At 38.5% G+C, this 25,762-nt stretch overlaps 2 protein-coding genes across 13 annotated transcripts in view; one reads left to right on the top strand and one right to left on the bottom strand.

The window, feature by feature from the left end:
- The window catches only part of KLHL42 (kelch like family member 42), a 17,109-nt gene extending 12,466 nt beyond the window's left edge, over nt 1-4,643 (bottom strand). For both annotated transcript variants that reach the window (XR_006171526.1, XM_042835137.1), the window contains exon 1: nt 3,745-4,643. Coding sequence is in view for 1 of the 2 variants with exons in the window: in XM_042835137.1 (XP_042691071.1) it covers nt 3,745-4,613 (869 nt within the window). In the remaining variant the exon portion in view is untranslated. The remainder of the gene's footprint in view (nt 1-3,744) is intronic.
- Nucleotides 3,722-25,762, top strand: MANSC4 (MANSC domain containing 4). 11 transcript variants are annotated; one of them, XM_042835139.1, is made up of 9 exons: nt 3,722-3,910; nt 5,521-5,567; nt 6,630-6,742; nt 8,202-8,250; nt 8,916-9,014; nt 12,884-13,022; nt 18,275-18,613; nt 23,100-23,234; nt 24,080-25,762. In XM_042835139.1, exons 7-9 carry the CDS (start codon nt 18,385-18,387, stop codon nt 24,736-24,738), a joined length of 1,023 nt encoding a protein of 340 aa, XP_042691073.1. In that variant the 5' UTR covers nt 3,722-3,910; nt 5,521-5,567; nt 6,630-6,742; nt 8,202-8,250; nt 8,916-9,014; nt 12,884-13,022; nt 18,275-18,384; the 3' UTR covers nt 24,739-25,762. The 11 variants fall into 11 exon arrangements, with proteins under 11 accessions (XP_042691073.1, XP_042691072.1, XP_042691080.1 ...); XM_042835138.1 differs by having other exon boundaries at nt 8,202-8,443; XM_042835146.1 differs by having other exon boundaries at nt 8,202-8,443; nt 12,861-13,022.

Raw genomic sequence — 25,762 nt, 5'->3', positions numbered from 1 at the left:
AAAAAAAAAAAAAAAACACAAAAAAAAGAAAGAGGAAGTCTCCTAACCCATTACCAATCCCTAGGAACATTCTCTCCTGCATTCCTGTAAGAGTCCCCAGAGTGGCAGCAGTTCAGGCAGAGATGGCTCACAAAAACCGTATTCAAAGTGCACGTATATAATCTCAGCCAGGGGCTTAAAAGGGTCTTCCAAGACTATAAGATTTATCTGCCATGAGAGTGCTGAAAGAAAATAAACATGAAATACACAGCTGTGACTGGAACATGCAGTAGAAATCCTATATTATTTCTACATGGTCAATTTAAGCTGCTAGCATAAGAAAGAAAAAAAAAAGAAAAAAAAAAAAGAGTATGGAAAGGTACTGAAATACATGACTTGAACCTCAAATTTCCTTATTACCTTCCTATCCCCAAAGACCCCAAGTAGTCTTAGGCAACCTTTACATGAAGTTTCTTCCTCAAAGAAGTCCATGTAGTTCTCTGAAGACACTATTCCAAGCACAGCAACACCTCTAGAATGAAAAAAAAATTAGAGATCTAGAAACTATGATCTGTTATGGATTAGTTATGGCTGGCATCAGATTTAGCCTCAGATGATGAGAAATTCCTGGCTCAGACACCAGCTCCCTATGAACCTGGGCAAATTATTTTATCTAATTTTTGTACGTAAAAAAAGGACATAATATTTTCTCAAATTTACATGGGCATTGCAGGAATAATATATGGGAGCTACCTATTATAAATGAATTTAAAATGATTGTAGTAAAATCTCTATGCCTAGAAAGAACTAAAAGCTATTACACAAACCAGAGTATTCAGCATATATCTGACAGTTTTTTTCTATTTAGAGGTAAGTTGGGAATATTTCACCTATGCATGCATAATGCATAATGCATCCCAACATCCTCAGTTTCTACATTATAATAAAGCAAATAGTTAAAGAGTTAAATAGTTAAAGTTAAATTTTAGGATTCACAAGTTCCTTGAGGGCAAAATACTTGATTCAAATGAAATAAACACAGTTATATCCATAACTATATCCATAACTTTTATTCTTCTCATTCTTCTCTTAAAGCCAACACATGGTTCCAGTCACAAAGGCCAAATCTAAACACTGCTAAAATGCTGTCTGAAGTCAAACCCACTTCAGTGAGAAGTAGAACTTTCTCTCAAGGTATGTAAAAGACACACCCACAATATGTAATTGTATCAGCTGACATCAACTAACTTGGTAGACAGCCAAACAAGCCAATTACCTAAGCAGTATACTAGGCAACTGCCCTGCTTGTTTTTACTGCAGCAGAACAAACTAAAAATGCAATACGAAGCAAACTACATCTCATCTAATCAGCAGATTGGAATCAGTGCTGCTCCTGTTGAATGTAAACACTGAGTACAAAAATTCCTTTCCCCTTCTTATCTCCCACAGCACAAGCCATCCTTCTTTGGATTTTGGCCACAAGCTGCTCAGCTGGTCAATCTGGTAGTTTCATAGAGTTGAAATGTTAGGTTAGAGAAGCTAAAAAAAGAAAAAAAAAACTTCAGGGTTGAGACTCCACAAAGATGTTGAAGTTAACAAGTTTTATGATGGGATTAGTAGAGTTTCCATGAAAGATTTCCCCTACTCTTTATTCATGAAGCTACATCCTCATTAGCTGCCATCCAGCCTAGAAGGCAATATGATGTTTGCCCCTTTTAGCCTGCAATTGCTACACTGAAATGTAAGACTGGTGACTATTTCAAAAAATCTATTTGCATGCTCCTTTTCCGACATAAACTGCCAACATGAAATCCCATGCTGAGTAACACCTGCCAGGTGTTGTGGGCTTAAAGATTGTTGGCAAGGTAGTGCAGATGAAAATATTAATAAAAGGAGAAATCATTTATTTCTTTCATGTAATGACTATATATCCTAGAAAAAAATGGGAAAGTGTGAAAGCAAAAGTCTCATTTAGAATTTGAACAGTCAGGTAATAAAGTGGAGGAAAAAAAAAAAAAAAAAAAAAAAAAGGGCCTTTAACAATACATTTTTGAAACCCCTCTCATTTGCCATGCTGCAGAGTTATTTCACATAGTAACACCTACCTTGTTATGGACACCATGCAAACCAATACCAAAATTCATAATTTGATCAAAACAGGGCTTCTACAGGAGACACTGATTGGTTTGATCTGTCATTCTTTTCTACTGAGTCTAACGTGGTTTCTGCAATTTTGGCAGGCAATGTTGTATAGACCAGGCCTACCAAAACAGCTCAGTCCCCAAAGGTGCCTCCAGAGATTACCAACAGACTGCAAGAAATACACACACAGAAAGAGCTGTTCAGTGTTTAAAAGCTAAACACCTCGTAGCAGTTATTTGTACAGTGCCTTTCCAACAAACCAGACACACCCTATGTTTCCAATCAATTCCAATGACTGACCAGGTAGGCAAAATTTCAGTGAATTTCTCACAATGATAAACACAGGCAGTGAAAGAAGCTTGAAGTAGAAAATTGGTCATTTTAGGTCAAACCTCTGTTTTTGAGGCATTTTAGCATGCAAGCTCAACTGGAAGAGAGATTACAGATTTACTACACTAATTCAAAGCATTCATGCCAATGGTTGGGGTCTCTGGCTGCTACTTCAATTTGTTGGACAGAAAAGAGAATTTTCATTCTTAAGCAAATTCTAGACTCCCTACTTACTTCAGCTCTGATTCTGATACAGAAGAAAAAAAAAAAATTAAACACTTTTTTCTAAAATGAAATACCTAGAAAATTTATTTTTGATATTTTGTTTCAATGAAGTAAAAGCCTGTATTTTGATGACTCTTCAACACGACTAAGGCCGAGCAGCCACAGCCTTTCCTGGGGAGAAGGACTCTTCTTGGGTCTTCATCAACACTAGCTCCCTAAACAAGTTTCTGAATAACAACTTCATCAGAAACATTAAAAGAAAAATAAATAAATAAATCAAGATGCTGAATGTTTACTAGGCCCAAATAGTCTCATAAATTGAGAAATTTCTGACTATCTTCCTGCCATTTTTTTCTGGTAAACACTTCACAACAATGCAGACCTACGAAACACTGGGATTTTTATAAAAGTACAAACTAACAGCAATCTTTTTCAGCAATCCCTAACTCTGACGGACTGAACACCTCTATTATGAGTAGTAAAACTTCTTACCACATAGAGTACTGAAGCTAAAATTTACAAAAAAAAAACAGTAGATTTTTCTTTTGTGTTGTTTTGTTATCTTAAATGGAATTCCAACTACCAGTACTGATGGCTGTTTAGAGAGACCAGAGCTCCTAGAACACTATGATTTAAAGGAAAAATGGGAATCCACCATTACTTTACACAGAGGTGAAAGTGACCACATATGGCAGATGGCCACATCTCAGTACTCAGCTGATGCCTAATTCCCATTTCCCCACAGCTGTGGCTTCAATCACCTGCATTTGCTCACAATCCCATTCTCCTCACTCTTCCTATAGCAGCTCCCTGTGCCCAATTCTAGGGTCACCAAGAAGCAGAGAGGCTGCCAAGCTGTGCCACAGCTGGGGGGCTGCTGCCAGCAAAGCCAAAGCCTTTAGACTGCCATGCTACTGCCAAACCCTTCAGTCCTTCCCATCACACGGTGCAAGAGACAGCTCTGAATCACTACTTGTAAGGTTGCGTCTGTCCAACTCCAGGTGACTCAGCAGTTTCTGTTTTGAAAACAGACAGGGACGCATGCGCACACCAGGGTGCAGAGGTTACCTCTTCTGGTTCATTGAAGCCAGCTGACTCCACTCATTTAGGCAAGGGTTGTAACAATGGGCAGCTGAGATTTCCTGACTGGTGGTGATCCGGTACCCCCCAATGATGAAGAGATAGTTGTCCAGCATGGCCGACCCGTAGCCTCGCACGTTCACCAGATCTGGAGGTAGGTTGTTGGCCAGGGGTAGCCACTGCTCTGCTTCCTCGTTGTACCTCAGCATGGACCACGGGGCCTCTGGCTGTGGGTGACAGCCTGGGGACAGGCCCAGGGATGAGGTACCCATGAAGTCCCCAATGGCTACCAGAGTGGCAGTGCCTCTCATCCGCCTCTCCTTCAGGTGCTGTTGGAGAGCATGAGGCAGATGGAGGTGGGTATCGGGCCTGCGCAGCACCTGGTGGTAATGGGAAGCCATGAAGTCCAAACAGGCATCGTGCAGGTCCTGCAGGCCATAGACCTGGGCCAAGTGGTGTAGCTCCAGACAGTTGCCCAGTCGCACCTGGGAGAGCAGCAAGCGCAGCAGGGGAGTGACCTGCAGGTAGGAGGCGGCCTCCACCAGCTCCTCTAGCAGAGGGGGCTCCTCCTCACCCTCCTGCTCCAACCAGGCCAGGCAGGAAGTGTTGATGAAGTCCAGCACCAGCTCGAGTCCTAGCGCGCTCAGCCCTCCGCGCAACAGCTGCTCTTCCTGGCCCTGCCCTGCTTCCCGCATACCCGAACGGTACAGGGCTCGGAAATAGTCGCTCTGTTCGATCAGCTTCCTCTTGCACACCGGGTAGCACTTGTCTCCCAACCGGATCTGAACCACTTCCTCCCCGCCGCCGACTCCTTCCCCCTCCTCTTCCTCCATTCGCTGTCGCTCCGCAAGGGACATCGCGACCCCCTACAACCCAACCCGGCCGCTGCCGGCCCCAGCCGGCTCCACCTCTGCCCCAGGGATCGCTGCCGGGTAGGAGGAGCTGAGCCGGCAAAAAAAAAAAAAAAAAAAAAAAAAAAAAGCCCTAAAAAGGGAACGCCGCTGTGCTCAGCCGCCTTGCTCCACCCCCGTGAGCCCGCTGCTGGCCCTCTGAGAGCCCGCTGCAGGGTGGGGAGCAGCTGTTCACGTCCTCCTCACGCTGCCTGAATTGGGCCGGTCGCGCTGCCCCAACCCGCTGCCATAAATGTCCCTGTGGTGAAGCTCTACAGCGGGGGGAATGTTCTGGAACGTGGGATGAAATGCGTGTGACCCTGAACAGCTAAGGGGTGGTGGCAGCGCGATTCGCTGCTGTTCTGCATAACAAACACAACGAAAAGAAACATCTTTCACTTCTAGTTCCAGGATTTAGTAACTCTTACTGTGCTCCTCTTGTGCAGGTGCCAGCTCCTCTTTTGGCGTATAGAGACACTGTAACCTTTTCTGCTATTCTGTCTTTTCTATTTAAGCTAAGTTCCAGGAATAGGAAATACGTGTTAGTCACCAGAATCATCCCCAAGCAGAGCCCTGATCTTGTTTGCATAAGTAACCAAGGAGTTAATAGCTGAGCATCTAGCTTCATGTTTAAAGTGGCTGCTCTGGTGCTGGCCTTATTGCATGCATGAAGCACAACGGAAGTGGTTGTTTTTTCTTTTTCTTTTTTAAACTTCTGAAACAGGTGATGCTGTAATAAGTACTCTTACATAATGACAATTAATATAAAATGCACAACAAAAAGGCTTTAACAATCTATTCTCCTATTTATATATATATATATAATTTTCATTCTATGCATTTCTAGTCTATAGAGTTGTTTTTTTCCTTTCAGCATTAATGTGACTTATCTCCAGTTACTGCAGATTGTATAGATCTCAGGTAAATCCCTTCTTGCTCTGCTCATTTCCTCCTGTTAATAGAACTCTTCAGAATGACTGGGTTTGGTTTGGTTGATTGCTTGTTGTTTTTTCATTTGTTTTAGAAAAACAGTTGTTTGCTTTTTAGAATTTCCTCTGAGAAATGATCCTCTCTCATTTTTTTTTTTCTTCAGCTACTTTATCCTAGTCCATACAGATGATATCAATGCCAAGCTCAAGGTTAAAGGTGTTATTTTCTGCCAACTTTCACAAAAGCATGTATGCGTTGAAGTAGGGTAGATTTCTCTTCATTTTTATTTTCCATCTCAGTTCAAAAGCAAGATGATGCAAGTGCTTTAAATGGCCTGTTTTGTGGTATGAAATCCTTTCAGTCCCAAAGCAGTTTCAGCAGTTTCAGTGATATCATTCACAACAAGCTGAGGTTCCTACCTCTTCAGAAGAAATCCAATCTATACATCCTATTGCACTATAATTCCCAGAGCCAGACATTTCAAGTCATTGTAATGGTTAACATCCTACATGTAAACAGAGAGCTCATGCCTGTTAAGGCCATTAAGATTCCCTCTGGAATACAGTGTGATTGCCAACATGGTGGTATGTTTGCCATCTTTAGACATCTGGTTTGGAATCTCATATGTTTGATGTACTGGCAAGTTAGCTACTAATTGGTGAGTGATTTTTTCCATGTAGTGAGTTATGATAAGTTCTGTTCCCTTTAAGTAAGAACACCAGCACCTAAATAGTATATTTCTGCTGCTGCCTTAGTGTCTTCCTGTGTGCTTTCACCTGTCACTCTGCTAGGGATTTCAAGCTCACCTTCCATGAGATTTTTATTAGACAGCATCACTTCTGTAATGTACTAATAGATGTGAGTACTTTCTTCCCACCACTTCTGAGAGTGCTAACTTCTGTAGGTCTCATTGTAGGAGTTGCCATATGCACAGTGAGACAGCAGCACTCCTTACTAAGTAGCCACTTGTGCAGAAAGCTTAAATCTGTTTCCTCAATCTATGGTTTTTCCTAGACTGATTCTCAGCTACCTATGTTTTTATCCATGCTTTAGGACTCGGCAATTCTGTTAAGTCAGAGCACACTGGCAGGGTAGATCTTCTGCTCTCTTACTGTATTAATCTGCGTGCTGTGTTTACGTGGTGCTAATGCTGCAGTTGTATCAAGGTAATGACTGCCTTTTTGTTCCACATTTGTACACATAATTTGATCTGTCTCCCAGTCCACAGATATACTGTAGTATATATAGGTATATATATACTACAATATATATATATGTATAAATATATATATATATATAGCTATAACTTTAGGTATATATATATACCATATATACTATAATGTAGTATATTGTATATACTACAATATATATATACCTATACATATATATATACCTGTACCTATAGGTATATATAGTATATATAGGTAATATATATCCTGCTATACTGGAGTCAAAGAAAAGGTCTTGCTGTTTCACTAGCAGTCATCTTAGCTGATCTTAAGAGAGTAAGCAACGTATTTTTCACAGCTGAAAGTGGAAATCTCTAGTGCTAGAACTACAAAGTCAAAATCTGTAGGCAATTATAAAAACAGGCGTGATCTTTGAAGCAAATATGAAAGACTATCTGTATCTCTAACAAGTTGAAGCATAGAACAACATGAAAACAAGTTTGGTAGATATTAAACAAGTGTGTGTAAAAAGAACATGACCCAAAGAACAAGACATTTACACAGCGAGGAAGACAAGTGTAATTATGCTTGGCTTTTCAATGCCAAACGTTAGGATTTGAGCTTCTGGAGTGAAATCTTGAAGCTTGTTTTAGATGCTTCAGGTCTCCATCTACAGTGTCTGAGAGACAAATTAATTTCTAAAAAAAAAAAAAAAAAAGAAAACGCTCGTGTGCCAGTAAATAAAAAAGGAAGTTACCAGTAATGGTCAGTAAAGGGCTCTCACCCTTGAGATGGCCATTTCTGCTTGGCATTCACAAGCTAGATACATCTGCTTGTGTGCAGTACCTAAGCTATTCTCTTTACTTAATGCCTAAATTGTTTCCAGGACTGAAAAAAAGATCACTCTTTTCTATTGGAAAGACTCAGAAATGGAAAAATCTCTTTTACACAGCAGCCTTTGTAACAGACCATTCAACCATGATATGGGAAAACTAAGCTTCTGATCCCAACTGTGCCTGGGCAAACATTCTTATAGTTCTCTGTCTTTCCTAGCGTAGCAAAAATAAGGAAAGAGAGAGTCAGGAGGAACTGCTGCTGCTACAAATCAAAACAAAGTAAAGGTAGAGATAACAGAGAAGTGGTACTTGTGCGTGGCTCCCCGCTTTAATCCCTCACGGAGAGCATGGATGCACAGAACAGCTATAAGGCTGGTGCATGCCTTCTGTGTGTGCTAAGACTGAAGCCTGATTAAACTTTAGGGTCACTTTAGGTATTTAACACCACTACAATTTACTTAGTAAGCTATGGTCACTTATTTTGTCTCAGCAAACCACTTGATGATTTTCTGTGGCAAGCTGGATAGGTCTCCAGTCTTTTTTCCTATGATATCTCTACAAAGTACCAGCAACCGAAGTATCAGTCAGAGAATCAGATTGACAAATGCTTTTCTTCACAGGAAACTTGGTTTACATACACATAAAATACAGCCTGAGATGATGGACATGGTGAGAGTCCCTCTCCATTCTGCATTTGTGAGGTGCCATCTGGTGAATTGCATCCAGGTTTGGGGACCCCAACACAGGAAAAGACGTGGATCTTTTGGAGAGGTTCCAGTGGAAGGCCATGAAGATAATCAGAGGACTGGAATACCTCTCCTATGAAGACAGGCTGAAGGAGCTGGGCTTGTTCAAGAAGGCTGTAGGGAGGCCTTATTATAGCTTTCCAATATTTAAAAGGGAGATTATAAACGGGATGGAATTCAACTTTTCGCATGGGTAGATAGTGATTGAACAAGGGAGAATGGTTTTAAACTAAAGAAGGGATTAGATGTCATGGGGAAATTTTTTTTTACAGAGTGGGTGGTGCTTACACAGGCTGTCCAGAGAGACTGTGGATGCCCTATCTATGGAGGTGCTCAAGGCCAGTCTGGAGGCAGCCCTGGTCAATCTGAATTGGTACTTGATATAGTGGTTAGCAACCTTGCCTGTGGCAGGGGGCAATTGGAACCTGATGGTCCTTGAGGTCCCTTCTAACCCAAACCATTCTATGATTCTGTGACCCTATGATTTCTTTGTGAGTCTAGCCCAAGACTGCATAAAAAATCTGCAGCAGTAGAGAACTGCATTGTTTTGTGTATGTTTTAAGCAAACCTTATCTTGATTTAATACAGAGGCACTGGGTGATACATGGGAATTAATAAGAAACATCAAGCTGATTGTTTTAAGGACCGGACATGAAGAGGGCAAAAAAAAACCCAAAAAACAACAAGGTAAACTCTAAATTCCTTTCACCATGTCGGTCTGAAATGTGAGCTGGAAAATCAGGGGTTGTTTAAAATATTAATGCTATAATATAAAGTGCCACATTCTTCCCTCTGGATGCCAGGGAATTGTACTGTACTGCCAGGGAACTGTATATTGAAAAATAGTAAATTACTCAAGAAAGGAATTAGTCTTTGGAAACAACTCACTAGCTGTTGCCATTATTTAGTATTTTCCTTGTTACGATATACAAAGTAAGTATCTGTGGAACATAGGAAATATCCTGCACTATTTCAGAATAAAAAATGTCAGTGTTTTAAATTATATTTGCATTTCTAAGAAAACCTGACTGGAGCATAATTAGGCTTTAACTGAAATCTTTATCATTTGTGAAGAATGAGCTGCTGCAGCATCTGATGCATGGACTCAGATGTGAACGATCCAAATCGTTTATTACAATTTCTCACATCATTTATGTACCTTCACAAGTTTTCTTTTTCTAGCTTTCCCATCCACCCTACAACTTTCCCATCCATCTTTACATGTCAACAAAGCATTCTGCAAAACAGTCTTCAACCGTTCACGCAGGCACTTATCCAATCAGAGCTGTGAGACATTCTTTCTTCTTCTACAAGTGTCCGTGGTTCTCATGATGTTTAGTTTATTTTGCTCCACTGCTTCTGCTCTGAACAGTTTTTCTTGTATTCCCACAAACTGCTAACCAAAGGCTTTTTTTTTTTTCCTCTCCATATTTGTAGCCAAACAAAGCATTTCTTAGCACTTCTTATACAATTCCATTAACAATATTATTAAGGAAAAAAAAAACACCAAACACTCATTTTTAATTTCACATTTTGATTTTATTCCCTATTCTTTTGTTTAATTTTTTTCTGCACTGAATGTACAATTTAGTATTTATTGATTGTAACACAAATGTTTTATAAAAGACTGCTTGCATGATGAAAAAATGCTTGCATGATATTTTTGGAATCAAATTTAATGAATGATTAAGACTAGACTGTATGTCACAGGCAACAGAGGCTGTTCTAATTGTTTGTGTACTGTTGTTTTACGTGGATTGTGGTAAGTTTCAGCCACCAGACAGCAGAATCGAGGTGGGAATGTGTAAATAGTTAAAATGCTGTTTAGTTGCTTTGAACAAATTCATTGGGCATGCCTAGGCCAGAATTTTCTTGCATAACTTTGTCTAGAGGAGAGTAAAGTGGTAGCTGTTAAAACATCACGCACATTTCTATCCTCACATAAACAGATGGAACCAAGTTTTAGTACAAAACAAGTGGGTTAGATAAACAGTATTCTGCATGGAAGGTTTTCACTATGCATCCAGCAGTATGAATTTTTTCACAATATTGAAACTCCATCTATTTTGCTTAGCTCTCTGTTCTGTCATAAATAAATGTTCATCATACATTGGAAAGTTTGCTAAACATTGTGCCCTTTTGTCATAAACCTGGCTGAAGTTTATATGTAGGCTAGTAGATTTATATCTGTATAAACTAATCTGTCTAAGCCTTATGTTACTCTTTGTTTGAACACAAGGACTCCAGCTTTCATATTGAAGCTTTGCCAGAATTATTTTGAGGCTAAGTTCTGAGAGAATCTTAGGGCCTGGCAGCCCCTTGGAAACTATGTTTAAAATATGTTTTCTTTTTTTTTTTTTTTCCACAATCTCTCAAGGATAGAAAATGTAAAGGTTTACCTCTTTTTACCAGAGAAGAAATACAGAGAAATGTGTTTATAATCAGAGTCTTGGATCCAACTATCCCAAAATTTGGAGAAAATTCAATTTATTAAGAAGTCAGTATATTGTTCCAAACCAAAATCTTACTGCTAATAGTTGTTTTTAACAGAAGTTATCTCAAGAAATCTAGGGTTTATTTGTTTGTTTACTTAAAACACTTCACAGATATATTTTGATTTCGAGGAAATTTGAAAGAAGAAAGTGAACACAGTTTTTTCCAGTAGTGTCAGAGATATTTTGCATTTATATATGTTTCAAAGTATTGTATTTCATTATTTCATGATACATCTACAACTTCTGGACTGTAAGAGTCGCAGTGATATATTCTGACATTATCGAAATATTCAGGCTTAGGTAAAATTTTTATCTTTTCACTTCTGTAGTAAAATAAAAAACACATGTATGTACTTAAGTCAAATGAGATGAAGATTTCAGTCTTGCATCTCGGCTGCAATTGTCCACTTTCAGCTGCTCTATCAGTCTATAACACAAATGGATTAAGTCAGGCATGTCCAATCTGCAGGCTGTGTGCAGCATCACACAACTCACTATGCATCCCACCCTCTGTCCTGCACCGTAATGGCTGTGTCTCTGCCACACCAAGCAACCCAGCCAGCCCCTAAGCACTAATCAAACATTAGCTTTTATTGCTGTGCAACAGATGGCAGCCAAGGGGCAGTCTGACAAAATGGCATCTGACATGGGTATGAGGCAAAGCTGTAGAAATGAATTCCTCTGTGCCAAAAAAATTGCACCCACTGATGTTTATCAACACTTGCTGAATATATATATAGACACCAAATAGTGGATAGCAACACAGTGAGGCAGTGGGTGGTGCATTTCAGCAGTGGAGACAGCAATAATTGGTCACCTCTGCTGACAGATTTTTACAAGTAGAGTATGCCGCCTTTTGTTCATCACTGGCCAAAACACATAGTTAATGGTGGTGACTATGTTGAAAAATAGCATTGTGTAGATGTGAGTTTTCTTTATCAAACGATGTGGCTGTGCTCTTTGTATCTGTTGTCATTTCTGTGGAAATAAATAGGAGATACTACTTCTTAAGCGACCTATGTAAATGCAGCCCAAGACAATTCCTCTTCAATTAATGCAGCCCAGGCAAGACTAAAGGTTGGACACACATGATTTAAGCTAATGTGTATGACTTCAGCTGCAGTAGAGAACATATATATACTGGTTTCTATATTTAGCAGTGGTCAGTTCCTAAGCGTGAAAGAGGCTGGGTCTGTGTTTGCAAGAATAATTTTCTACGTATTTTCTACACTGTGTATCAACATGGCAGCATCAAGGAGTGATTCTTGGCTGCATACGGGCATTAAGAGCATCTCTTGCTTCTCTCCCATAACCTTCTACAGAGAAGGCCCAGACATGAGGCCCACCTGTTCTCTGTTGTCTAGTCTGCATCTACACGATGGATGCATCCATCTCTCATGCACCTCTGGTTTAACCAGTACTGACAGAGCAGAAAATGGGAAACTTTCCAAGAAAGGACCTAGTGCTGGTTGGGAAAGAGCAAGGTGCAACACTTTCTATCATAGCACTTCAAGCAGAAAAAAAGTGTAATGCCACAAAGCCACAAGGAGACATCTACTGTTCATCTGTTCCCTCTAAGCAGCCAGAGGGCAATTGTGAACAAAGCCGAACTATTTGTGCTCTATAATTTAAGATTGGCTGACCTGACTACAGAATCAAAGCCTTGGCACTTTAGATCACTTTCAGGAACGCTTCCCTGAACCACAGAGATCTTCTTTTTTGGTCTTTACATATTCCAAGTACTAGAAACATATATTCCATATAAGCTAAATAAAAAAGCATATATATATTTGAAACTACAGGTGGAAAAGTTGTCTACTTTTATATAAATCTGGCAAAAAAAGAGTTAATGTCTGATGAATCCTTTGTACTAGTAAGCTTTTGGATTGTGCCACTATTCCTGCCAGCTCAGGTGGAACTCTTCAGGTGCTGTTTCTGTTTATAACAAGAAACATCATTCTTCTCCTTTGTGCCAGGTACACTTGTATCTCTTTTACTGAAAGACCTGCAAATGCATCTGTATTCTTACAGAAAACAGGTAAATGACGGTTTGTTTTCCAGGAAGAAATTTGAGAAGAATGGTGAAAAGAATTACAAATAGCATGATATCTGGCTTGATACCGGAGACTCCTTACTAACAGCAAAAGTCTCTTGATCCCTCCTTTCAGAGCACATGGAACAGTCGGTTACTAGTTTGCAGGTAAGATTCAGATATCTACTTCTTATGAAAAGTTTTAACTAAATTTCAGTATCAAATATGCATTTTCCATCCAAAAGTCAAAGTGAAATTTTGGGTAAGGTGGCAGAAGACTTCGAGCTTTAACAGAAAATACTTTTCAATTTTGCAAGAAAGTTGTCTACGTAATTTATCTATTTATTTCAATATCTTTATGATTCTTTAAACAAGTGCAGCTGTTCCTGCTCTCATAATTTAGTCAGAAACAGAGAAAGGAGAAAGTTTTGAGTAATGAGGTAGAAAATAGCTGCTTAGTTGAAGCAGGCAGCGGAACAGGATAAAAATGAGAAGGTACTGAGAAAGACTAGCAACATGTCTATTGCCAAGCAGTGGCAAACTAAATATAGATATAAAATATATTGCAGATACATAAATCTATACACAACTTGACTGGTTACCAAATCTCAATCTTGAAAACAACATAGTTAAACACAAGGAGTACTTTCACTTGACCGTGTTCGGTGACTGCATCAAAGGCAACAGCAGATATTTGAGTATTTGCTCCTTTAATCAAAATGTGATGCCAGATGAAGACTTAATGAACAGTCTGAAATATGATTAGATGTTCAGGCATGTTTCACATCCAGCGTTACGCTTTATCCTAATGTCTAGAGACAGCATCATTGAAACTGAAGAAATTGTATGATATTTCAAGTCCTTCTAACTGAAATAGGGCACAAGGCTAGTCTTTAATTATCTTTTCCTAAAAAGGAAGAAGTATATCTACATATATAATTTGCAAGGCATCACACTTATATAAAAGCAGATGATGAGTCATCACAGTATTTAGCAACCATAAATATATACACCATTACTGTTAAAGTTACCTATTATATCAAATTTTTTGTCATACAAGTAGTCTAATTCAGTTCAGTGAACTAAAGACATATTCAGCTTTACCCAGTAAAAATGCTTCTTTACTATGAGTTTAATCTTTATGTTCTACATTTCCCCATATTATTCAGAAATACATTATTCAGAAACTCTTCTCTTCTTCGAGAAGAGTTGGAGCAAAGAAAGCAGTCAAGAATGAATATTACTGTATATCAGTCTTACAGACAAAATTCATACTAAATGCTGGAGGTAAAACCACAATACAAGCATATTTTCAAAAAAGTGTGTCTCATTTCAAGTGGTGCGCTGGAATATTTGGAAAGCTTAAACCAAAATGTATCTCAGAAAAATACATTCAGTGGTGCTCGTGACAATGGCAGATGCTTACAATCACCTCTTTGCATTTCACTGACTGCAAAAAAGTATATTGAAACCTGTTCAAGGTTTTAAATAATGATGTTCAGGCAGAGATAAAAACAAAAATAATGCACAACAGACTACAGATAAATAAATCACAACAACAAGTAAAATAACAGAAATGCCAACAGCTCATTTTAAGACAGATGCCTAAATAATTACTTGCTTAGGCTCCTTTTAACGATTTAATGAATGCTCTCACAATAGACATTGTATGAGAACATTATAATATGAAGGCTTCTCAGAATGCAATGTCTTCCATTTTACTGTGTTAGTCCACAACATCGGAGATGGATGTTGGTGTATGACAGTAGAGGCTAAACCTTCCCACCAATATTCAGTTACACATTGTTGCCATGCAACAGATGGCAGCAAAGCGGCAGTCGGACAAAATGATGTCTGGTATGGAAGTGCCTATGAAAACAAAGGTGTGGAACGGAATTCCTCCATGTGGAAAAATGGCACCCACTGATATTTATTGATGCTTACTGAATGTTTATGGAGACCAAACAGTTGATGTGAACACAGTGAGGTGGTCTGTGGTGCTTTCAGCAGTAGTGACAGTGACAGCGGGTCACCTCTGCTGGTAGATGGATGCAGATGGTTACAAGCACAGTATGCTGGCTCTTGTTCGTTGCTGGTGAAAATGCATAGTTAATGACTACACTGCAAGACAGTGTTCTGTAGCTGAAAATTTGCTGAACCAAACAGTGTTACTGTGCTCTCTGTATTTGTCATAGTTTCCATAGAAATAAATAGGTGGCATTACTTTTGGGGTGACTTACATATACATTATAATCATAGACAGTATTTTAGCTGAAGAAATAAATCCTTTGATCTTGCTATTTGGTCAACAGGAGTTAACCTGTGCTGAGCTCATTACCTTTTAAGGAGCTCTGTAAAGAACAAAACTCTGTACGTGCTGTCTCATTTCCAAAATGGGGGATCTGTTTTGCAAAACAAATGCTAGCAGTAATGCCTAAGGAATTAAAATGACCTTGAAACTCTCTACGCATCTCACAGGACAATGCTAATCTTGAAGAAAAAAATTCCTGTCTAAAACACTGTTGTCTGTTTCACACATGATCTTTATGGTAGAAAACTGTATTTCTGCCTAATTCTGTCAGCACTTCTATGTGAGTGTATGTGAACACGTGTATTGTAGCATTTTAAATCCTTTCTGTATGTTATGTTATGTTGCACACAGCAGTGGGAACCAAAGATCAGATTGCATCCTTTTAAGAAACAATATGCACAGGAGTTTCAGGTTTCAGATCAGGTGCTTGAAAAGTTGCCTTCCTATATGCCATCTGTAGTTTCTTACACTCTCACAGGCTTCTTCCAAGCTTTAACGTAAGCAGAAAAATTACAGAATCACACTGAATCACAGAATTGTAGGAGCTGGAAGATTCTATCTAGAGATTGCCTATTCCAACTTCCCTGCTAAAACAGGTTCCCTACAGCAGGTTACACAAGAAAGTATCCAGGTGGGCTTTGAAGACCTTCAGGAAAGGAGTCTCCACAACACCTTTGGGCAGCTTGTTGCAGTGCTCAGTCACACTCAAAGTAAGGAAGTTTCTCCTCATGTTCATATGGAACCTCCTGTGTTCTAGTTTGTGCCTGCTGCTCCTTGTCCTGCTGCTGGGCACCATTGAAAAGATCTTGGGTCCATCCTCTTGACACCTGCCCTTTGGATATCAATAAGCATGGATAAGATACCCATCTCAGTCTTCTCTTAATCAGCTACCTGCTATTATGAAACCTTCTTGAAGTCATCCATCACAAAACTGCTTAAGTGTTTTTGACATAGTCTCTTATCAATTAAGTTTGAACCACCTGATTAATATAAACAAGCAATAAATAAATACTTTTAGAAGTCAGTATTTCCTAGAATACAATCCAGTAAGCTGGAGTTTTAACCTGCATTTTTAGTTACTGTAAACATGTTATATGTTACATGTTATTTTGACAGTGCAAACCATTCAGTATTCTTAAATATGTGAAAGATTAAAGGCAGGACTACAATTACTTCTCTAGTCTGCAGACAAATGTAGAGGATGATTTGGGAAACTGCAGACCAGTCAGCTTCTCCTCTGTCCCTAGAAAGATGATGGAATTTGCTCTGGATACTATCCCCAAACAATTGGAAAAGAAGGAGGTTTTCAGGAGTATGGATTCAACAGGGGGAAATCATGCTTGAGCAACCTGGTAGCCTTCTCTGATGTCTTGGCTGCCTGAATAGATGGGGAGAGAGCAGTGGATGTTGTGTACTTTGACTTCAGCAAGACATTTGACACTGTCTCCCACAGTATCCTTGTAATGAAGTTTAGAAAGTACAGGATAGATGAGTGAACAGTGAGATAGGTTGAGGATTAGCTGACTGGAAGAGTTCATAGAGTTGTGATCAGTGGCATAGAGTCTAGCTGGAGTCCTGTAACTAATGGGTCCTGTAACTGACCCTAGGGGTCAGTGCTGGGTCCGGTTTTGTTTGTCAGTGATCAGGATGATGGAATAGAGCCCACCCTCAGCAGTTTGCTGGTTATATGAAGCTGGGAGGAGTGGCTGACGTTCCAGAAGGCTGTGCTGTCATTCAGCAGGACCTAGACAGATTGAAGATTTGGGTGGAGAGGAAACTCATGAGGTTCAACAAAAGCAAGAGTCCTACACCTGAGGAGAAATAACTATAGGTTAATGAACTGTCTGCTGATGAGTAGCTCTGCAGAGAAGGACCTGGTGGATAACAGGTTAGCCACAAGCCATTCATGGCCTTGTAGCCAAGAAGTCCAATTTTATTCTGGGTTGCATTAAAAAGAGTAAGTTTAACAGGTTGAAGGAGGTGCTCCCCCTCTACTCTGCCATGATGAGGCCAGATCTGGAATACTATGTCAGGTTCTGGGCTCCCCAGTTCTAAAAATACAGGTATCTCCTAGAGAGTCCAGTGGATAGTGACAAAGATGTTAAGGGGCTTGAAGCATCTCCTATTTGAGGAAAGGCTGAAAACCTGCGTTTGTTCAACTTAAAGAAGACTGAGAAGGAATACGACCAGTGCTTATAAATATCTACAGTGCAGGAGTCAATTGCACAAGTCCAGACTCTTTTTAGTGGTGTATAGTAATAGGACAAGAAGCAATGCCCAAAAGCTGGAACACAGAAAGTTCCACGCAAATATATAGAAGAACTTCTTTACAGTGAGGATGACAGGGCACTGGAACAGGTCACCCAGAGAGGTTGTGGAGTCTCCTTCTTTGGAGATATTCAAGACCTGTCTGGGCACCTACCTGTGTGACCTACTATAGGAAGCCTCCTTTAGCAGAGTGTTGGACTTGATGATCTTCTGACCTCTGCAATTCTGTGATTCTGTAGGTTACAGCCTTCTCTAGACATAGTAATCTATTGCTAGATCCTTGCAAATAAAATCATTCCACTTTTACAACAGAAGTAGAGTGGAGAAGAACAAATTTTCACCTCTGGCTGGCAGACATTATTAGATGCTTCAGTTTGTTACTCAAAAAGGAAACTAAATTTGCAAGAACCAGATAATTCAAAATGCATTAAGAAACTAAGCGGAGCTGTTCTTTCTGTACTGAGAGTAGCAGTGAGGACGAACTAAGTAGCAGACCCACCTGCTCTCAAATGACAGGGCTGCATACTTTCAGAGCTGAGGTGAAACAGAATACTGTGCTTACCATTATTTGTCACACACTAAGGCTGTCTGCATAGTTTGGTCTTAGAAGGACTTACGACAAACTTGAGATTACAGAAGCAAGATCTCTGAATGACTACAAGCAGTACATGCACAAGCCTGTTGTCTCTCAAAAACTTTCTCCAAATAATGCAGAGAAAAACAGTAATTATTATTATAATCATATGTAGCTCATAGAATGACTGCTTCCCTTGACAGCAGGCCAAACAGCATCACCAGAATTGTTTGAAAAAAAACTTGTCTTGACTTCTTCCCCTGGCAGAATTGGTAGCGTCCTTATGACTCGAGATAATGTCTCTTAAAAAGCTGGTCCAAACTTCAGCACATCCATGAAGGAGAAAGCACACTCACTAAGCCAATTACACAGAAGAGATGGTTCTGCTGGTGGCAATATCAGAGGTGCTGTTGCTTCTGGGATTGGCAGTGGAGTCAGATTCTCTCTGCACACCCACCATGTTTTACAAGAACTGCTGGATCCGACGCTTTCCTGGTCTTCTGATCGACCTGCAGGAATCACAGAAGAGAGGAGCCCAGGTGCTGAAGATTTACGCAGAAGTCTCCTCCCAGCAGTGCAGCAGAACCTGCTGCCTTCAGAGGAATGGTGAGTGTTTATTATAAAGACTGTGGCATACATGAAAACAAGAACAGAAGTACAGAAAAATTCTACTCCACTGTAAATAGACACCGATTACAATAGGGTTCTTCCTTAGTAGATGAGGACATGGTTTGTGGAAGGGAGGGATCACACTACTTAGCTATCTCTGAGATAGAAGGGTATTCATTTCTTTGAGAGGAAAGAACACTCTCCTGCTCTGTGTTCACACCATATTTCATCTAATTAATCTTCCCTTTTATGATCCCAGTGCATGAATGTTATGGAAGCTAGTGAGAATGGCTGCGAGGGGCGGGGGATAGAATCTTCACACAAGTCTGTTATATTTGGGTCTTCTTTCAATTCCTATAGTAGAAATATACTCTGGAGCCAACTTCTGTTTTAAATAAGGTGAATAAAGAATAATTATAAAAATTTTAGTAACATTTTTTCCTTTTTGGACAATAACCTTTTTGGTCATAAAATGTGAGACTAAGTACGTAATGAAGTAATGGTAATTGGAGTCTTGTTTTTATAATCTTTCACAGTCAAGTGCAGATTTGTTATAACCTTAACTGAAGTACGGAGATATCAGATGGCATTTCATAAACATGCTTTAAATCAGATTGTAATTTCCATACAGTCCCAAAGAGACAGATGTAGCCTACCACAGATGTTGTCAATAAATGTCCTAATTAAGACTTCAAGAGATATTGACAATTGATAAGACAGTCTTATTTGCTGGATTCTCAGTAATAGTACAGTTACTGAAAGGTAATTATAGAAGATAAACACAAATTTTGAAATAATTTAAAAACAGACAATGGCATAGTTGGCTTGTACCTCCTCAAGGTGATGTGAAATATCTTATAGCATGCTTTTTACGTATTTTTCCTGACCAAAGAACTATTTTTTCTCACCCCAAAAATAGGTTTGTGATTTACTATTCTTACTCAATTTTATGCAATAAAATCTAACGCATTTACCAGTACTTCCTCAAAATACTTCCTCAGAATACTCAGAATACTTCCTCAAAAGCCAATTTCTTCAGAAGCTATATGTTTTTTCTTTTTAATATTAATGATATTTTCATAAAGCAGGTATACTAATCGTGATGAAAAACTTCTGGAATTATGTTGTGCTAAAAATATGATTTTCTAACAACAACAGAACTTTGATCAAACTTTGAAGATAGAAAAGGATTTGAAATCTCACTCTTACCTTAAAACAAATTCATGTATTTTCATTTATCTTCTATTTTTTCAACTAAGAATTTATATCCTTGCAATATATATCACCAAACCTACACTATGTTCATGTATCATACTGAAAAACAAGCATAAAACATACAGATAGTACAAAATGTCAATTCTTCAACAAAATCCAGAACACTAAGTACTTGGGTTTCAAAGCAAAGTTTTACGTTGCTATAACATACAAGGAAAGTGAAGAACAGTTTTCTGCTGGAAAAAAAAAATCACTCTGAGCAAGCATCAGAAAATTTTGATTAAAAAAAAAAAGATAATATTCATAATATTCTATTTTTAGTGTTTCCAGAATGTTTAACATTCTATCAGCAAAAGGTATCACAGAAAAGCAACTACTACACAGACACTTCATAGAAATATTTGAAGGCCTTTGTTATTTTTATTGTGAGCTCATACTAAAAGTGATACAAAATGTTTACTGATGACTAGAACTGTTTTTATATTCTTTTTTTTTTTAATCTATATGTCTATATTTTCATATTCTTTTTTGTCTTTGTGTAAATGTCTATAGTTCTCAGGAAGTACATCAAGATGTACTGGCTACAGATGTTTTCTGAACACTACAATGTACTTGTAATCTTTTAAAGAAAAATGTAAACTAATTGATACATAATAGAGTCAGAGTTTGTGTAGTCCTTTTAAATTATTCTGTTTCTGGCAGGCACTGTTCTTCTATTGCTATAAATAGCCATAACTTTTTTGTACCAATTCTAGTTTTGTAAAAGCCTTCTCTAAGCTCAGCTGCTATTTTCATAACTGGAAACTGATGAAGCCTAGTTAGAGATAGAACATGGTCTCAGTGAAAGAGAAACTGTTGTTTAACCCCTTTGACTTACATTCAATATCAAGTACTGACTTTACTTGCTATTCATTACAGCTTAGGATTCTAGTTGTTCTTACAAGTATTACTATTTTTGTTTGAGCTATGCAGACAACTTTGAATACTTCATGCAAATAGGTAAAAAACATAGTACAATATACATTCAGTAATCCAGAAAGCTGCTGAATTTGTATTTTTCAGACAGGGTGCATTTTGATTGCAAATTTTAAATCACATGGTATACATCTTCTGAAAACAGTGTTCATCTCTGACATCTGATATGTTCATTATGATGGAAAAATATTTTCTAGCTGTGTTTACCGAGTTATTCAATGCAGTATTTAGATTACTAACTGAAAAAACACAGTGAATACAGAAAAGATAGCAAGACTGGGTAAAGAGAATGTTCTTTCTTCTTCTCATTTGTTGATAAGATAGGGTTAGTTTTCTAGTTACACATACTGTGGAAAGAGGAAAGAGTTGCATTACTTTTTCACTACATGAATATTACAAGTTGGTATCATTACTTATAAATGTAAGGCAATATTTACAATAAATACCAAAGTAAATGGAAAATATTTTAAAGCTAGGTAGTTTCTTAACAATTCATGTAAAATAAAGCTTTTCCATTATTGTCTTGACATCATTACCCTGCAACTAGAATGATTTTATATAATTAAAAACAAACAAAAAAACCTTCATCTGACTAAACAAAAATTAACACTGATCCTACTCCAAGCACAGTGATATAAAATAAACTCGACTTCTGACTTGATATTTTGACTTTGAGTATAACATTCACCTTGAGTATCGAAGCATCTCTATGAGCACATAATATAACATTTTCAAAAGCGTTTAATTGAATTGACTCCTAAATCTCCATTTTCATGCTTTCAGCTATCTTAAACCACCAGCATTCGGGTATTTACATAGTTCTGAAAATTAGTTCCCAGTGACACTTTCCTCAGGTGGTAAGAGAGAAGCCAGTCTCCAAATACAGATGATGAATTGTTTTAAATATTATATTCACAGAAATAAATAGCCCAAAGCCAGACAAGATAAAGCAAGGCAGGATGCCAGTTACATATTGTAGTTCAGGATACGCCATCTGATGGTTGTTTAATAGTCTGAGGAAAGAAATGTTTGCTCTCCAGTTTCAAGTAGACAGGTATCAATTGCACAAGAGCCAACACCTCAAACTTGTACTGACAGCTTTACTTTCAGAAATAGTCCAATCACTGCAATAAAGATATAAAGGAAAGATAAGAGAGGACTGCAGGCTACAGCACATGGTTTTATTTATTCTGAGAATTCATTTAGAATTCATTTGGCTATCCTTTTCATCTTCTCTAGGTATAAAATATGAATATAGTTAAAGTTGTTCTACTTTTACAAGTGGGTGCTTAAGAAGTTTGCATGATAATGAGAGAATCACAGACTTGATGTACTGTGCAACTAGTCAGTATTAATGTTTCTTTTAATGCTAAATAATGCATGTAGGTCACTCTGAAAGTAATGCTTCTTATTTATTTCCATAGCGATTACAACAGATATAAAGAGTACAATAACACTGCTTCCTAGAGCACATGCTTAACTACAAAACACTATTTTTCAGCTTAGTCACCACCACTAGCTATGCATTTTTGCCAGCAAGAGCCTGTGTAGAAATCTGCACTAGTGGAGTTGACCCACTGTTTCACAGCTGCTGGGACAGTGTGATTGCTAGGAAAATACTTCACATACAGTCCGTCTTCCATCAGCCCAAACAGATGGTATTCAGAACATGCTAAATCTGTACAGTGGGTATGGAAAGACAGTCCAGCCAAGACTCTCTATTTCTTGTGTGAGTATTTGTGGGACCCACATGGTGCAAACTGTGATGCTCCAACATTACCACCACAGGTTCCAATGCACTGAAGCCAATATTTCGTTCCATACATGATTCCATGGTTGTAATCTGCCAATTGACTTGGATCAGCTGGCCAAGAAACTCTTCACTTCATGGTAGGACAGCTGTACCTGGCTGTCTGGAATGTGGCTTGTCTTTTGCATTGCTGTCACCACTACCGAGACAAACCACTACTGCCTCACCAAGCTAACATCCATTGTTTGGTCTCCATAAACATACAGTGTGTGTTACACTGTGATGATTGTGTGCCACTTTTTCTGCATGGAGGAATTCAATTCTACACCTTTGCTTCATACCCCCTTCCACGTCAGACACCATTTTGTCAGACTGCCCCTCTGCGGCCATCAGTCACATAGCAACTGCCACATCACTAACATCCTCTGATGTTATGGGCCAACAAATTAGGAGGCATTACTTTCAGAGAAGCCCTTGTAATAACATGGAAAATACAACAGTTATAGTGCTGATAAATCCAGCTTTGTTCTTTTTGTATTATAGTTTCCTGTAATCTAGCAGTGTTCTACCATGGAGCTACTAATGAAAATATGAATTGCTTGCACGTGTCTTGCCCAGCACTGGAAAGTTGCATACTAAAGGCTAGAATCAACGTTGTTTTGTACAACATCACGACAGGTAATCAAATATTGTGTGCATAAAGGCAGAAAACACAGCAATATGTATATATATAGTAAGTTGCTAAAAGACCTTTTGTAACAACACACAATGATAAAAATGCGTAATACTTTTTTTTCTTTAATGTTCATACTTTTTGGGATACTTCCCCACTCTTTCTTTCATTCAGCATTTGGGAAAGAGCCTTGAAGGTGCACCCTGCTGCCAAGATTTGTTCTTCGAATATTTAACGAATACTATTGTTAAAGAAAAGTACCATGTAAGATCTGACAGAGAGAGGAGAGGCTGTTGCTGCTCTGTGCCCCTGGATTCACACAATAGCACGGCTAAAAATCTGTTCCCATTCAGCACATGCATATCGACCACGCATACAAGTATATCACATGTGTACATATACATATACACACAGCTATCCACATAGGCAACACAGTGAGATGCATAAAGCAGAAACATGAAGGCAGTACCAAGAGCCTTGTCCTCCGTGCTGTGCAGCCACATAGAGAACTGCTACTGAAAATATACGTATGTATATATAGTGAGAATATACAGTTTAATATGCGTGTATATATATTTAATATATATATGTGTATATACATATATATATGATAATGTGTATATTTAAATATATATTTAATTCATATACAAACTGTCTTAAAGCTCCAGTAGCTTGGCTCAGACAACCAGCATCTGCCCCTGGATCCCAGTCTCCTCAACTGCTAGCACCTGGATGCATGAGCCCCCAGGAGCACAATCACCCTAGAGCTGCTGGTCAAATGGATTCTCTTCTTCTCTTGTACGCAGATGAGCTTTTATCACATAAACTAATATTGTTTATGATTTAATAGGGATTGATCCAGACCTTCTTATTTTTGAAAGACTGAAATTCAAGGGGCCAAGTATTTACACCTCACAGAGTAAATACGAAAGGCTAAACAGCACAAAGACCTCTGAGTGGGAAAGATGCCAGCATGGTAATGTTACGTCAAGTTCACTTCTACTCCAAGCTCCATCTTCTACCATCACCTCCAGCACAAGCCTGATGGCTGTAAAAACAAAAGGCAGCACATATTCCAGGGAATCAACTTCTCTGCTGGATAACCATTTGGCTAAGAGGACAAGCACAACTTCAGGAAGTACTAGACTATTCACTAGCTCAGACAGAAGGACTATACACTCAACTTTGATACCTAAATCTGCAGAGGTGTTATCCCGCATGCCCACTCCTCCTCATCTGAACAGCAGCAAACAACACTTAAATGAAACCAAAGGTTACAGTGGCAGGAATTATACTTCAGACAATGAAGCTCCTGTTTGGGAAGCTGCAGCTCTGGGTGTCTGGCTGATTCCTGTTATTCTCTGCTCTTATCTCATCTTCCTTTGCTTTTGTACTGTGGCTCCTGGAGCAGGGTGCTGCAGAAGTAGGAAAGGTCACTACCAACCCATACAGAGAGGAAGAACAATGTCTAGGCAAATAAAATACACTACTGTCCAAGGTGGCCTGTAAAATACAGTCACCACCCTTGCTGTGGAACAAACAGCTTTTTTAAAATGAATTGTATTTCCTGGCCTGATTCTTTTACAGAACAAAGAGTAAGTTTCAGAATCATTCAGCTATAATTTCATTCTCAACAATTAAACATATTTCCATGGTCTCTTTGGGTAAGAATTGCACACTCACAGGTCTCATTACATATTCAAATCTGTTTGAGCATATTTTAGTACAAAATCTGACTCAGAATAACGCCTAACAAAAACAATACGCTTACCCTAATTTAAGAGAGCAGATTCACTGCAGCTTACGTGACCTCTGCCCTGACTTTGACCAGCCTTAGAAAAACTGATTTAAATGTTATAATATCATAAAAGATTTAATGATAGCATTTATTTAATTGCCCTAGATCTAGTTGTTTTCATAAAAACTGTATTCATCTTTTCCTGTTAAATTCTAGATTGTTTTTTACTATATACTCCTAATACTGGAATAAAACAATTTAACACGCACTGTTTACTTCCTCAAAGAAAAATGCCCATTAGTAAAGTAAGGCTCCAAAACTACTGACTTCCATTAACTCAAACATCTGATCATCCAATTATTTATGCTTTGCTTTCACTTCAGTCTTCTGACAATTACTTGAAATGTTTCTGAAGCCCTCCTAGACTAGTACCACTACCTCCTACTACCATTAGACTTCTTTTTAAAACTTAATTGCTGTGTGATGCACTGACAGATCCACTCTACTACTACTAAGGAAAGCACAAATGCAACCACCAACTGTTCATGAATTGCAGTTATGGTCAATTTGTACTGTCCACCTTCACTTGCTTTATTATGCCCACACATATTTATCATTTACATCATTTGCTTTTTTTAATACGGACATTTAATGTACATTGCACAGAGATATACAAAAGATTTTAAAGCTTTAGAAGTTAGAATTGTAATTAAAAACAAACTTTTTGTTTCTTCACCCTGTGTACTCTCTTCATAAAACTGCTACTCCTGAACATAAATCAAATGACTACATCAA

Source organism: Centrocercus urophasianus, unplaced genomic scaffold, assembly GCF_019232065.1.
Source record: "Centrocercus urophasianus isolate 14NV4802_14NV808 unplaced genomic scaffold, USGS_Curo_1.0 seq_5, whole genome shotgun sequence".
Classification (NCBI taxonomy): domain Eukaryota; kingdom Metazoa; phylum Chordata; class Aves; order Galliformes; family Phasianidae; genus Centrocercus; species Centrocercus urophasianus.
This window is presented reverse-complemented; position numbering and strand designations above follow the sequence as displayed.

What these genes read in the sequence shown, in the direction of transcription:
- MANSC4 (XM_042835143.1), top strand. Translation starts at nt 18,385, where the DNA reads ATGGTTCTGCTGGTGGCAATATCAGAGGTGCTGTTGCTTCTGGGATTG. An exon ending in CTGCTGCCTTCAGAGGAATG is followed by an intron (nt 18,614 to 23,099) that starts GTGAGTGTTTAT and finishes TTTGTATTATAG; the next exon opens with TTTCCTGTAATCTAGCAGTG. An exon ending in TTTGTACAACATCACGACAG is followed by an intron (nt 23,235 to 24,079) that starts GTAATCAAATAT and finishes ATGATTTAATAG; the next exon opens with GGATTGATCCAGACCTTCTT.